The sequence below is a fragment of the Diadema antillarum genome, unplaced genomic scaffold (genome assembly GCF_040938485.1).
Source record: "Diadema antillarum isolate AM-2024a unplaced genomic scaffold, OU_Dant_1.0 seq00000590_RagTag, whole genome shotgun sequence".
Lineage (NCBI taxonomy): Eukaryota > Metazoa > Echinodermata > Echinoidea > Diadematoida > Diadematidae > Diadema > Diadema antillarum.
Window position 1 is genome coordinate 132,724 of NW_027271522.1, and position 15,228 is coordinate 147,951.

General features: G+C 39.6%; 1 protein-coding gene across 1 annotated transcript; it reads right to left on the reverse strand.

Moving 5' to 3' along the window:
- Positions 1–3,526: 3,526 nt before the first annotated feature.
- Positions 3,527–8,929, reverse strand: LOC139735654 (uncharacterized). Its single transcript, XM_071646404.1, has 3 exons — positions 8,800–8,929; positions 7,261–7,493; positions 3,527–5,223 (listed from the first exon to the last, which is right to left on the reverse strand). The coding sequence occupies exons 1-3, from the start codon at positions 8,927–8,929 to the stop codon at positions 3,979–3,981; spliced, it is 1,608 nt and encodes a 535-aa protein (XP_071502505.1). The 3' UTR covers positions 3,527–3,978.
- Between the last annotated feature and the right edge of the window lie 6,299 nt (positions 8,930–15,228).

Sequence of the window (15,228 nt, forward strand, 5' to 3'; positions counted from 1 at the left end):
AGCGAGCGGAGCGGGCGAGGGGGTAGGGGAGGGTGTGGGAGGGGGTGTCCCCCTCCCACGGTGAGAACTTTTTGCATTTTGATGTTGCAAATGGTGCTATTTGATGCATGTTTTTGCGTGTTTTAACGAGTTGAAACAGTCCCACTTGTTTAAGGTTGCAGTATATTTTAGTGTAGATTATTATTGAACAATTTGCCTATGAAATAGTATAATATGAATACACTAGTCTTCTTGTATTAATTCTTACACTGAATATCATGAACGCTGTCTGTTCAGCAATCAAACAGAAGAAGCATGCACACGAGGGTGTAGATAGGGGCATATCCCCTCCCACACGAAGGTGATTTTGCGTTTTCAGACCTGAAATTCCGCGATCTGGTGCAAATTTTTGGTGCGATACTTTTTCATCGAAGTGTTAAAATCACGGAATTTAGCTCTTATTCCGAATGTGCACCATCTGTGCGTATGTATAAAGTCTAGTGAGGTAGAGCTTAGGGGAAGGGGGATTTCCCCTCCCGCTCGCGGAGCTTTTGCGTTTTTAGAATGGAAATAAAGCGATCTGGGTATAGCCACAGTCTACTTCTTTGCATGGCGGGGGGCGAGCAGGGAGAAGGCGTGGGCGAGTGTTATCTCCACCCTTCCCTTCCCATGGAGCTTTTATCTTTTTAAGGTTGAAATTGAGATATCTCGTATACGCATATTTGATGGAATCAACATTTGGGAAATCACCAAAAAAAAAAAAAAAAAAAAAAACCTGATTTGGGGGGGGGGGGGCTGAGGGAGGAAAGGGTCGATTAAAAGGGGAAATTCCCCTTATACATGAGGGAACCTTCAGTTTTCGGAATATAAGTGATACGTCTTGTGCACTCAGAATTATTCAGAATTTTTTGTAAATCTAAAAAGTGTACTTAGCTAGGGAAAGAGGCACAGAGGGGGGGGGGTTTGGGAGGGGGATACCCCCTCCGAAGCACGAGAGATTTTGCATATTTTGAATTGAAATTCAACGATCTGGTGCACACTTTGAGTGAAATGTATGTGCATGCATACAGTATACACGCATTTTTTTTTCCCGCCTCTCAAATCCCCGGTCCAAATCTTAGGGGGGGGGGGGGGGGGCGACCGCCCCCATCGCCCCCCCCCCCCTGGCTACGCCAGTGGTGTACATGCACTATGTTTTTTTTTTTTTCCAACGATGTTTTTGGTGGCCGTTCTCTGAACTCTTCTTGGCTGCCTCAAGAGAGACGTTGGAGAACACACGTATCCCAGCTATCTTCTCCATACGATGATTGATTCTCCAAGGCCGGTCGATTAACCATCCCATCTCGGGCTGTCGGGGATGAACGACCGCATCACAAGAGTCACGCACATGAAGATCAGAAAGAAAAAAAAAACCGAAACAAAATGAAATAGCGCACCATAAAAGTCACGCACATGAATCTAAACAAAAGTTGTTGGGTACCGTTCCCATATGGTGAAAACATGTCTAAGAACTTGGGCGTGGCACGCTGCAGCTCCTGACTAACTAATATCGAGTATCTTGCGGTGTGTTTTTGCCGTTGTTTTTGTATCGGTGCCTCACTAGGTAGAGGGGATGTGGAGAACACTTTATTCCCACAATTTCATGAGCTAAGCAATGAGAGATTGTAATCCCACGTAGCTTTAGAGAATTATCCTTAAAGCCAAATCTGGTCAAACTTCAGAGAATTACCTTTTCTTTCGCAGTGCCTTTCCATGTTGCCCCAAGTTTATCTTAAAATTCCCCATTTTATGTCAGAACATTGACTGAAAGAAGTATATTCTGCGTAGATATAAGACGTGATCATAATGCGTGTGTGTCCTGTGACATCTGATTCAAGAAAATTGAAAAGAAAAGTGGTGTCTGGTAAAGATGTAAATTTTTTTTTCAAAATTCGAAACTTTGATTCATTTATAATTGTGGATTGGCCAATTTTGTGAAAGTGATTCTTGACCACCTCTAAACTTTTCTCAAAACGGTCCAGGTAGCTACTATATTGGTTGGTTTATGTTTAATATGTGACGTACCCCCTGCTGCAAAGAACACAGTGTCCCACAATGTGTTCAAACTGTGTTCACATAGTCGACTATGTGAAAACTCTCGAATTTAACAGTGTGAAGATTATTTCACACTGTGGGGTGGTTTTTCACAGGGTACTTACATATAGTAATGTTCTGTTTCACACTTGGAATTGATGATTCCCAAATGCGTTCACACTGTTAAAACACTCGAATTTAACAGTGAGAAGAGATTTCACAATCTGTTCACAATGTGTTCACATTGTGTTTCACATTGTAATTCACATCTGTGAGACACTGTGTTCTTTCCAGCAGGGATATTCACCTCAATGGAAAGCTATACGGTCTTGAGATGGTGATAATATTTGGGGTAAACCAAATTCGTTATTACATTTGTTTACAAACTTGGCAGGTACTATAGGGTGTGTAATAGAATATACAAAATTGACGTCATTCAATTCAATTCAAATCCAGTTTTTCATTTCTCGACAAAACGTAATTACAAACACTTCTCTCTTCTTCTTTTTTGGAACAAAAGGATGATGTATGATAGACAACACATAGCGAGGAAAACAGAGTATACAACAAAAGCGAATCGTAGTAACGAAATATTGGAATACATTATGAAGGCGAACAATAACGTAATGTATGAAAAATGGAGAGACTCATTAAAAAGACAATGTTTATATATTGTGTAGGCCACTCTGAATAAGAAAATCAGAACAATAATAGGTTCGGAAGCTCACCAAAGAGTCAAGACTGACATACATTACAATAGGACAATATGAGACAATTGAGTCTGACATGAGAACGCGTCCACAGAAGAGACAGCCAGATGCAACAGGGACAGCGACCTGCAGAAGTACATGTATATCGAAAGGTACTGTAGATGTGCAGCGTGAATAGGCAATCAATCAATCAATCACTCAATCGATCGATCGATCAGTCAATCAATCAATAATGGTTTAATTTCAATTGCATTGCAGTCGGTGACTGAATTGCACGATGTTACAATGAAAGATGATGTTGCGGAAGTGAAGTGATATAAAACAAAACAACTGTAAAACAAACAAAGAAACTGGCAATGCTCGGCTATGAAGATTTGACTAAAATAACGCTAAGGCGAGTTAAAGATAGGGTGGTGATTAAAGAACAGTTCGAACGTTCGCAGTGACTAGAAAGTATGAAAGTTCGAGCAGCTGCTTTCCCCGTATAGCACTTGCGATGGCTTCAATACGAGCCTAGAGCCAGCACAGTGCGATCAATGGTGGGGACACAGCAGCTTTACCATTGCAGGTGAACATTTTATACCTTTTGATTTTTCATACACTGTTTCATGGATTTACAAGAGCTCACTGTTTATTTTTTTGATACATTTGTAGTATATTATAAAGATAATAATGGAGTCCTTTAATGCGCCATGTCTGTCACGCAGTGGCACTCCTGGCGCAGAAAGGCAAGACCTCCTCTCACATTACTTCATCCAGGAAAAGACCACAATTTAAAGAAAGCACACAGTTACTGGAACAAAAAGGTTTTGAGTTCTTTCTTGAACAGAGAAAAGGAGGTCTACATTCTCAGTTCCAAAGGCAATGAGTTCCAGAGAAAAGAGCCAGATTGGGTGAAAGCTCTGCTGCCCCATGAATGATAGTATGAAATGTCATCATGGCAGTGAAAAGACCGTAGCAGGGTCAAAATGAACTAGTCATGATCTCGCTACTCATCTCCCCCACACCCGACCGAAAAAAACTTTTAACAGAGTGCCTTTTTCAGCTATTTTTCGGTGCTGGTCATTTACAATTCGATTGGATTTGGGGCAAACTGAACACTGCCATCGCGTACGAAATCCAAATAAGGGACGACTGTGCCAATGAAATAGTTACGAGAGATTCTCAAACTGCTTGTCCTAACGAAGAAAAATCGCCAGAAAACTAAAGATATCCCTCAGGTTAACCTCTTGACCTCACGACGCAGTCTATCATAGTCGTCCCATTCGCTGTTCGCGTGAGCCAAGTCACGGTCTTTAATTAACTGAAAGACGTTCTTGTTGATCTTGGATCTTGGATACTCGGAAGAAAATTTCCGGAGAGCTTCTTGGTCCCGATTCCCTGTGGATTTCTTGTCTTTGCAAATCTTTTTCTTATTCCCCCCAGGAACAGTAACAGAGCAGTACACCATGAAATGATCGCTCAAGGAAACCCGAATGACGCCCGACTTGACTTTGGCATTGCCATCGGTGTAGATTAAGTCAATGGTGGTTTCACTCACGTTTTCTTTTCCCCTGCTTTCATACTTCCTACGCGCCGTTCTCGTTGGATCCTTGATCAGCTGCTTGAGATGACAGCTGTCTTCTATCTCTTTGAGAGTTCGTAGTTTTGCTTCTACAGTGGATATCTGCTTCGCGGCCGCGTCAGCATCCTGAATGTTGCAATTGAAATCTCCTAGTATAACATAGTGTGCCTTACAATGACATTTTTGTCCTTTCGAAGAACCCCCTCTGCCTTCGGTGGTACCGCCAGCTCCCTTGCCTGAGCGACATTTTGTCCCCTTGTCTTCTGGAACATCTGCAGGGGTGCCTTGCTCACGTAGTAATGGCCTGCACTGTGCTTGTTCTTTTAAATCACTAATGTCACTGTGTAACTTCTTGAGAGCCGAAATCTGGTCACGTGTTCCAGGAGGGATGTACACGTCAAGAATTCGAAGTACGGTCCGTTTTTGGCATCTTTCAGGTTGCTTTGCAGCTGCTGACGCTCTGCCTCTGCCTTTGCAGGTAGTTTGTCCACTCTGTTTGGTACTCTTTCTGTGCTTTGTCGGTTGATCAAAATCTAATTCGACACATACCACCTCCAGGCTAGTGTCATACATGTACTCGCGAGCATGAATTCCTCTCTCTTCTAACTCCCCCTTGACGTACACCATAACTCCTCCTCGAGGGCGCTGGGTATACATCGACTTTTCGGGTCCATCTCTCCTCGCGACTATCCTGTAACCAGCCACGGCAAGACTATCATTCTTGATGCTTCTCTTTAGCCACGTCTCGCTTAGCGTCATCACATCTACGTTGGTTCTGAATAGCAGCAACCGAAGTTCGTCGATTTTTGGAGATAGAGATTGGCAGTTGAGATGGCCTATAGTCATCCCGTCGCACTCCCAGAGACGTGTTAGGTCTTGTTGAATGACATCTGGAGGCTGTTGATCATAAGGAGTACATGATTTGAGTGTTTACATGAGCTTGTGTGTGGTTTTTGGATAATGACATTGAAATAGCCAGAGAATCAGAATAAGCACAACCATAGCCAAATATACTCATTACTTTTATTCAGAATTAACATTCGTCCTCAAAATATTGTTTTTGCTTTCATCTATACTTGAATTATAAGATTCGATCAAAGCATCAAATGAATCAAACGGCCCTGAATCAGCCACCACATTGGACAAGAAAGCAGCGGACGTCAAAAGTCATACAGACATACATACACCCCCTCCCCCACACACACACACACATAAAGAGTGCAAAACTCAAACATCAGAACTGTACACAATTAGAACAACCCTTGGGAAAAAAAAGTAAGGCTACTTTTACGTAGAATGGAATGCATCGTATTATCGGAGGCATCCCACGAGACCGACACCCACGAGTCATACGGTCCACGAGACCGACATCAATTATAGGTCCATGAGTCATACAACCCACGAGTTATACGGCTCAGGAGTCATACAGCCCATGAGTTCGACACTACGCACAAAAGGCTCATGAGACCGACAGTAAGCAAACAAAGCCCACGAGACCGACACTACACTTAAAAGGTCCACGAGACCGACGCTACGCATACAAGGCTCACGAGACCGACATGACGCAAAAGAGGTTCACGAGACCGCCACTAAGCAAAGAAAGCCCACGAGACCGACAGGATGAACAACGCCACCTATAGACCAATAAATTGTATAGGGTGTCCTGATAATAGCATAGGAAGATATGAGAGAGGGAAAAGAAGAGTTGCCATCTCCGGCAGGGTGTTGCCCCATCAGTTGCAGGATCTTTAATTGTGTTTGCATGGGTGTGTGTTTGTGAAAAAAAAAATGAACAAAGTACAGTAAAAGTGTGTAACAGATCTTTCCACAATAAACCTGCGAGGGTGTTGATTTAGTATTAATAAAAAATAAACAATAACGGAATCGTCTATTAAGGTAGCGTTAGGGTTCGGAAAAAAAACAGATGCATCCATGAAAACAGCTATTGTATTTCATGATAGAATGTACTGTTCGGAGGAGAATAACGCAAGCCACAAAATTGAGGTGAATCCCTGCGATATAAAACGTTTTAATCAGTAGAATTACATTATAGTTACAGAGAAAATTACAAATAGATCTTAATGCAAAACTTCAAAGCAGGAGGGTAGAATATCTAGAATAGAATAAGCAACTAGTGAATCAGGAAAGAGAAGAGGTAAAACTTATAGCTTGTCCATCTTCTAGCTAAAAACTGGGAAAACCTATCAAAAATAGCACGATGGCATTATCAAAGCTGTAAAATTAATCCATACATCGTTATTGTCCTCTTTTAGATTCATTTGTGGTTTTTTCTCTCTTTCTTGGGGGATGAAGAATACTAATTCTTCTATTTTTTTGGGGGGGGGGGGGCGGGGGCATGAAGAATACAATTCAATTTTTCTACTTGATAACAATGTCGCTCCCTGACACACTGCCCCCCTCCCCAGAAGTATTTAGAAATACATATTTGATGACGTTCATAATTATGTATGGTCACCATCTTTCAATTGATAGCGTGACGAAATTACACCCGCCAGTATGTTGTTATTTTTCCGTTCATGGAACATCCTGTACAGGTGATTGAGATATAGATGGCGCTGTTTATCCTGTCGGTCTCGTGGGCCTTCTTTGCCTACTGTCGGTCTCGTGGGCTTTCTTTGCTTAGTGTCGGTCTCGTGAGCCTTTTTAGCTTAGTGTCGGTCTCGTGGGCCTTTTTTGCCTACTGTCGGTCTCGTGGGCTTTCTTTGCTTAGTGTCGGTCTCATGAGCCTTTATTGCTTAGTGTCGGTCTCGTGGGCTATGTTTGCTTAGTGTCGGTCTCATGAGCCTTTTGTGCGTAGTGTCGAACTCATGGGCTGTATGACTCATGGACCTAATATTGATGTCGGTCTCGTGGACCGTATGACTCGTGGGTGTCGGTCTCGTGGGATGCCTCCGATGAATTGGGGTTACCTACCCTGGACAGTAGTACCAAGACGCCACTACCATGCATGGCCTCAAGTTCGGCCACGGTCTGAAGAGGCAGAAAGCGATGCACGCTGATTTGTTTGGAACTCGCTTCTAGCTTGGCGAAGATAATTCCGGTGACTCGTAGCGCATCGGCATGTCGTGAGTATTTACTAATGATATTCTCCTCCAATTCTTCACAGGTCCAGGTGCGGTCAAGTCCGCTTTCGAAGGAGCAAGTTCCTACAAACAGTATAAGTATATTATGTGTAAACTCTGAGTTTGGAAATCTGAGTTTGATCAAACTTGTCATTTATTACTTTACTTTACTTTTCGGGAACGATGCTGTTAGGTCAGAGCCTGTTCATCAATCAGGATTGTATCCTATCCTCGGCTGCTCTTGATCCTTCCAATTAATATAGCCTGGGCTAACCTCATTCAAACATGTATCTTAAAATTTAAAAAAAAAAAATCTATGGGACCTATACACATGGTAGGGAGGTTGAAAACTGCTTGAGACCAAGGACATATATACGAAGTAGTTACTACAATTTGTAGTAATCAAATACACAATTTCAATAGAATTCTGAAGTTAACAATCAAACGCACAAAGTGGTGCCATGCCAAGCAAGGTTGATAGCTCATAATTGTATTCGATTGTTCATCATACCACGTGTAAGCGATGTTCAAAAGGCCCATACCATCAAAACCAACAGACGTGTATAGATTCTATATACAACCCGAAAAGATGTAGGAGAAATTTTGCTTTGACACTATTCAACCTTTGCCCATTGAATACATTACTATTTATACTTTGTCGCTCTATCGCTTTGATACAGGATGTAATATATGAGATTACATTCAAGAATTCAGCTAGATACAACTATGCATCATCAGCACAAAACATCTTTGGGACATCGAGTTCGGAAAGGAGAAGTGTACAATGAAACAATATTCCCAATAGGTCTATAATTTGTCTAATCCTCAGGATCATTTATTGGCGTATGTAAACTGCAAAGGAACACAACCAATCTCAAATGATTCATTAATTACACATTTTTTCGGGTACTAGTATGTCTTTTCTTCATTGGATGCAGGACAGCAGGTTATCTGCCCCTGCCTCTCCCTCTCTCTTTCTGTCTGTCCTGAGCTGGGAATCCCCCCTGCCCCGTGGCGTAATCGATTTTGGTATCACCACGGGGCTAGGTGTACCCAGGGAGGTCCCACCTCCCTGGTGTACCTTACTGTAATCACTTCTCAGGGAAATGCCCGGCGCGCGACTTGCAAATAGTGCAGCAATGTCAGAACGACTTACCCAGTCTGTTTATTCACGACGTAAAGGCACTAATTAATTTTCAAATACATCGTCATGTTACTATCAGAAGCGACATAAATAAGTTATTTGTACTGCATGGGTGCCTCACGAAAGAGGGAGGGGGGGGTGCACAAACACAAGAATGATCATGACTGAAAGACTGATATTTTTTTATGAGTCAACATAGTTTCTTTATCAACTAATTGTACTCAAGTGGAAATGTTGTTGACTTACCGTATCGTTTTCTTTCCAGTTCTGCGCGCTTCTTCTCGTTCGGGTACGCGTCCCCATTGCGATATATAGGGGGGAGAAGAAAAATTCCAGATTTCACCCTCCAAAATCCACTATTCTGTGATCTCGGCATATTTTTGGTTCTGCGAGTTTTGCACAATATGCATACGTTTGCGTGTGTTGTTGTCGTATGTTGATGAATCATGACCGTACCACTGCGTTACAGGGTTTACCAGAGTTAGCAATCGGAGGGACTTCTCCCCTGTGGAGATCGTGGCTTCAGTATTTGGTTACGCCATGTTTGACAATATAATCGTTGAGGAGTGAAAAGAGGCGGGATATGCATGTAATCCTCAGACATCCGTTTTGCATCAGATGGTGTATTTTATACACTTTTTTATATGTGAACGCGTACTTGAGCCTATACTTTAATATGTACACAATCCATCCCTTTTTGATGTGTAAACCAACTGCAAACATTTGCTGAAAGTTCTGTTGAACAACAATGTTGGATCGTACGTCATTCTTGTTGTAGTGTAGACAGTTTGTGGTGGAATAAAACACTTCATCCCCTTAAATCACATGCGTCTTTGCATGATCACGTAAAAACGTGAACTGAACTGATCACGTAAAAACATGATCACGTAAAAACTGAACTGAACTGAACTGAACGTAGGCTTTGATAAATCAAGCAAAATCACACAAACAGCGCTGCAGCAGTACATCAAAATCGGAATTAGCAAAGAAAAGTGAAAGGGAGAAGAAGATGCAAACTCTAGAAGCCAATTCCCAATATGTTTAGCAACAGAAAACTTGGAGTTAAAGGGATGGTATAGTTTTGGTTGAGCTGGAGCTTCAGGTTTCCAATCTTTTTTTGTGAAGATAATGAGAAACTTCTTTAAAATATGAAAGAGCATACAAAGAATACTTCTTTACGAGGAATTCGACGTTTATTTGATGAAAATCAGTATTAAAATGGTTAAGATATCCAAAAACACAGATGTCCTAATAAGAGGTGCTATCCCTCTTTTGTAAGGTTCACTTTATTTTACTTGTTAAAATCTCATCCATTTCAAAGAGGATATTTATCAAATAAACTTTGAAATTGTATGCTTTTTAATGTTTTATAAGTGATTTCTAATTATATATAGCACAAAGTTAAAATCTGAACCCCCTAACTAAACCAAAAATATATACTATTACTCTTTAAAGGACAAGTTCACCTTCATAAACATAAGGATTGAGAGAATGCAACAATATTAGTAGAACACGTCAGTGAAAGTTTGAGGAAAATTGGACAATCGATGCAAAAGTTATGAATTTTTAAAATTTTTGTGTTGGAACCGCTGGATGAGGAGACTACTACAGCTTGTGAGTCATATGCGTACAACAGTATAAAGAAAATGTAAAAGAAAATTCAACATATTTTCACTTTTTTCGCATAATAAAAGAGCTCTTGACTTGCCTCTTTCTAAAGTCAGGGGGAATAATATTGCCCATAACATTTGTCGGTAACGAGTCAGGGGAATAAGATTGTGTACTTTTTTCAAAAGATGGAATTTTGTGAAATTCTCTTTATATTTTCCTTATATTGTTGTACGCAAGTTATTCTTACACTGCAGTAGTCTTCTCATCCAGCGGTTGCTGCACAAAAATTTTAAAAATTCATAACTTTTGAACGGATTGTCTGATTTTCCTCAAACTTTCAATGATGTGTTCTACTAATATTGCTACATTCTCTCAATCCTTATGTTTATAAAGGTGAACTTGTCCTTTAAGCACCACCGTATGACCGTGTAAAGGCCTACGACTGTGATTACCTAAATTGAAGGAATGGTATAGTATTGGTGAGCATGAGAATTTGGCTTTTAACCTTTTGTGAGAAACCAAGAAACCACTGATGAAATACTACAATACAAACCATTTTAAAAGGAATTCAAAGTTTATTTGACGAAAATCGGTTTCGGAATGGCCAAGACATCCAAAAACAAATTAAACAAAACAAAGCGATCGTATATAATAAAAGATGGGTTCCGCCTTTTTATTCTCTGTTTTGGGTGTCTCAGCCATTTCAAAACCAATTTTCATCAAATTAACTTTGAATTCCTCTTGGAAATACATGCTCTTTCATATTTCATAAGCGGTTTCTCATTCCCTCACCCAAAAGTGTTAGAAACCCGAAGTTAGGTCTCAACCAAAACTATACGATCCTTTTAATGTTTCATGTCTTCAAGAAGAAAAAAACAGAAACACTTTGTAATTTCAGCTTTAAAGTTTTTCTTTTCCGTGTTACATTTTCCTTCTGATGAACGTCATGATATTGCAGATGAAGAAATTAAGAAATAAGATGATACAATGAAATAAGATATCACAATATTACAGCTGAAGGAAACTTTTTTTTATTCAACATGTTCTTTTTTAAAATCCTTTTCACTAGTTCATATACATTTATCAAAAGCATTGATTTGACGTGAACTTAATGATGCAACATTGGAGCGAAAGAAATGCTGAAAATTGTACTGTGTTGAAACACTCCACTGAAATGATGGCATGATCAAAACGATCACTTCTTCACACTCTAATTCTTCCACTATTTCACATCGAATTACTACACGTTTATATACTGTGAAAGATAAAATATATTAATTTACAGAAGAAAGCCACTCATGCATAATCATGGAGATGAATATCGAGAACACAAAGATCCATTGTTTGCTTAACAGAAATGTTTGAAGATTCACACACGTTTAAGCATCCTGGGAAATGCGCAGCAGTACGTAGGTATTATTCAAGCATTTTCTCCACTTCGACGTAAAAAATCATGTTATCACTGTTGAACTGAACAGATCACTGCACTGACACTTTACTAGCTTAGCAAGAATTTTTTACCAAATGCTATATCTAATCCGCGTACGGTATATACTTGTTCATAAATTCACGCGACACGTACAAAGACCCTGTAAATGGAATGATATTTTCTTTCCTATGAGGACATCTATCAGTACTGTAAAAGATAGCTATAAGCCACTTCGTATCAGGGAGGTTTTCGTCTCACCTCCCTGTTCGTATACTATATAGTATATGTTATACACACTGCGCATGAGCAGAAAAAGTAATTTGTGATATCAGGCATGTTGTTTTTCAAATTCGCTGAGACAAGCATCTGTGATGTAATAATTTTCTATGACGTATAATGGAGCTTACCAGCGCGTCCATGCTGTGAGCAATAAGTGTTCACTAAAGGCTAGTATTTTACAATCTTGATAATAACAGTATCTATAATGATAATGATGATGATAATAATAATAACATTGACAATGATAACAATGATAATAATAATGATTATAATATTAATGATAATAATAATAACAACAATACTAATAATGATGATAATAACAATGATATTGATAATAATAATAATAATAATAATAATAATAATAATAATAATGATAATAATTTATTAGCACTGTATCCACAGAAGCTAGTACTTATACATATAGGGAACAATGTACAACAGACAAACAATATGAAATAAAATAAACAACTTATATGCAAATTCTAAGAGAAGGTTTGTTAATGCATTCAATGCAAAACAATGAAATGGACGCGTCCCCAAGCGTAAATTGATGAGCCATCTAGTCACCTGGTCTGCACGGGTTAATTCTTTGTTTGAATATTTGATAACATATTACGTCGGGCAAGGTTATACACAGGGCCAGCGGAACCGGGCTATGTCGCTTCGAAAACAAGCAAAGTGCCGACCCAGCTGAGAAAAACAAAAGGGACATTTCGTCCGTATATTCTAAATGCGAACTGGATTATTCGTGTATGTAAGGAGCTGCATATCGGGATTATTCGGGAATACACAATTCAGTTGTGATTAACCTCTACCAAGGTGTATCCTGTGACTTTTTAATGATGGTCGATGATTTGTACATTTCTTTTGAACTCAGGAGCGATGCTCGATTTTCCAAGTATACAAATTATCAATAACGTGATAAAACGCAATAGGCCAATTTTCTTCTCTTTCTCTTCTCCTCAGTGTCATTCATTATCCTCGCGAAAAGTAATTAATCTTATGTAATACAGATAATGTACTTATATACAACGTATACCATACATTTTCCACACTAAACTTTTTGGTTCTTGAAAGTTTAATTCCTTTAGGATCATTCCACCACATCACTTCTCGATTAATCTTTCTTCTTCATCAATCTCCTAAATCTCCATAAAAATCAACATCGTCCTCCTTAATTCATAACAATTAAAAAATCAACCTGTTCTGAACGTTGCTAGCTCGGTCTCAAGTCTCGCTATTTCACAGAAGTACCTTCTGACCATCAAGGCTAATTGATTTTCAAAGGGATTTTTTTTTTCGCCGTACATTTAAAAGACATTCCACGCACATTGGTAGTCGTAAACAGACAAAGTAAATATGACATTGCATGAATACAAAAAAGAAATCAACACACGAAATAAAAGCAGAATTAATGTCAAAATAAAACTATTTGATTACGCGATCATTTTTATGCAAATAGAATTGAATACCACTCGAAAAAAATATATAAACCTGAGATGTTTCAATTCTCCTGCAACAATAAAAGCACCATGACCATGATGACACTGTCAGACTGTAGCAAAGTATGAACAGTAAGAGAAGCAATAGGCACACAACATTGTACTCTTCCCTAAGCTCTTGAGTCACCTTCACGTTGTTTGTACTGTTGTTGTTGTTGTTGTTGTTGTTGTTGTTGTTTTCGAGCAGAGGTGAACTTTTACCCACAGTGATATGTATTTCTTCTCTATCCCGTAATAACCTAATGCGCTGTTCCACCCTTGAAGGGATGTGCACGGACATTATAACCACACGGTAATTGCATTCGAGGCGTTCTGTTTTGCACCGTACTGCGGGAGCAGACAACAATGCTCAATATGATTTATTTTCTCCCATGACAAAGTTATGTCATTCGCACGTGGACACCTAGCGGTGGCTGATTTGCTTCACAGTTGTTGTTTTTTTTTTCAGTACACATGTACTTAAAATGGCATGTCTTACTGTTTTACAGATTTGTAGGCAACCAGAGGAAGACTATTTGCATAGTTCAGGTAGTGCTGATACAGGTAACTTTCATGGTTACAGTTCGATACACTAGACATTCGCTAATCCCCAAAATGAAAGAAGGTTTGTTATTCCGAAAGTTTGTCAATCAGAAAAGGAAATAAGGCTTATTGTTCCGAAGGTTCGTTAATCCGAAAATGAAAAAAAAAAGGATCGTAATTCCGAAAGTTTGTTTTAAAAAATTAAGTAGGCCTAACGTTTGTAATTCCGAAGGTTCGTCGGTACGCTCCTGCTTTTCATTTTCAGATCAGCGAAGCTTGGGAATAATTAACCTTATTTCATCTTCGGAATTACGAACTTTGAAAACAACGAACCTTCGGAATAACACCACGAATGTACGTATTAACGAACCCTCTTTTTTCTTTTTTCCGGATTAACGAACTTTTGGAATAAAGAGTATCACGTTGTAGCCACTCTTATGGTACTCGTAGAGGTAGGATAATACAGCAAACAACCCGTTTGATTTGTCAACACACTGTGAATATGTACTGAATGTTCTTGTAATGCTAGATCTTAAAGTCAGCTTTATAGTAGGTTTGTAGGAGCTTGTGCCACATATTAACTTAAAAGTACATGTTTTAAATTCACGAATTTCATGTGACACTCACCATGTGACACTCACCATGTGTCATACAGCCCATGGGTTATACAGCCTGCGAGTTCTACAGCCTACGAATCATAGAGCCGAGTTCGACACTCAGCAAACAAAGCCTACGAGACCGACACATTAGGCCCCGTGTTGTAATGTCGAACTCATGGGCCTTATTTGCCTATAGTGTCGAACTCATGTGCTGGACTCGTGGGCTGTATGACTAATGGGCCTTTTTTCAATGTCGAACTCGTGGGCTGTATGACTCGTGGTTCTTCTTGTACACACTGACTTTGAAGACTAGACCTTTCTGCAACACACCCAACATGGGAGAAATAACATTTAGGCCTGCATGTGTAACTCTCGCTTCCAAACGAATATATGTTTTACTAAGGTCTATTGATAATGTTTTTTTACCATGACAAAAAAGGACAATTCGAGTGAGGCATGTTTCAGTAAATAATATGGAATGTAAACAACTTTGAGATGTTGTTATTGAAAGATTCGAATGACCAGGGGATGGCAAACTCCGTTATTCTTATGATTGTCCACCAAATAAGCAATGACCTACCGCGATCTCTAAGGAGATTTCTATTACAACTTGACTCTTTCCTGCTTCATAATCACTCAGGTCAACCTCTTTACCTCATGACGTAATCTATCATACTCGTCCCATTGTTTAATTGTTCGCGTGGGCCAAGTCGCGATCTTTAATCAACTGAAA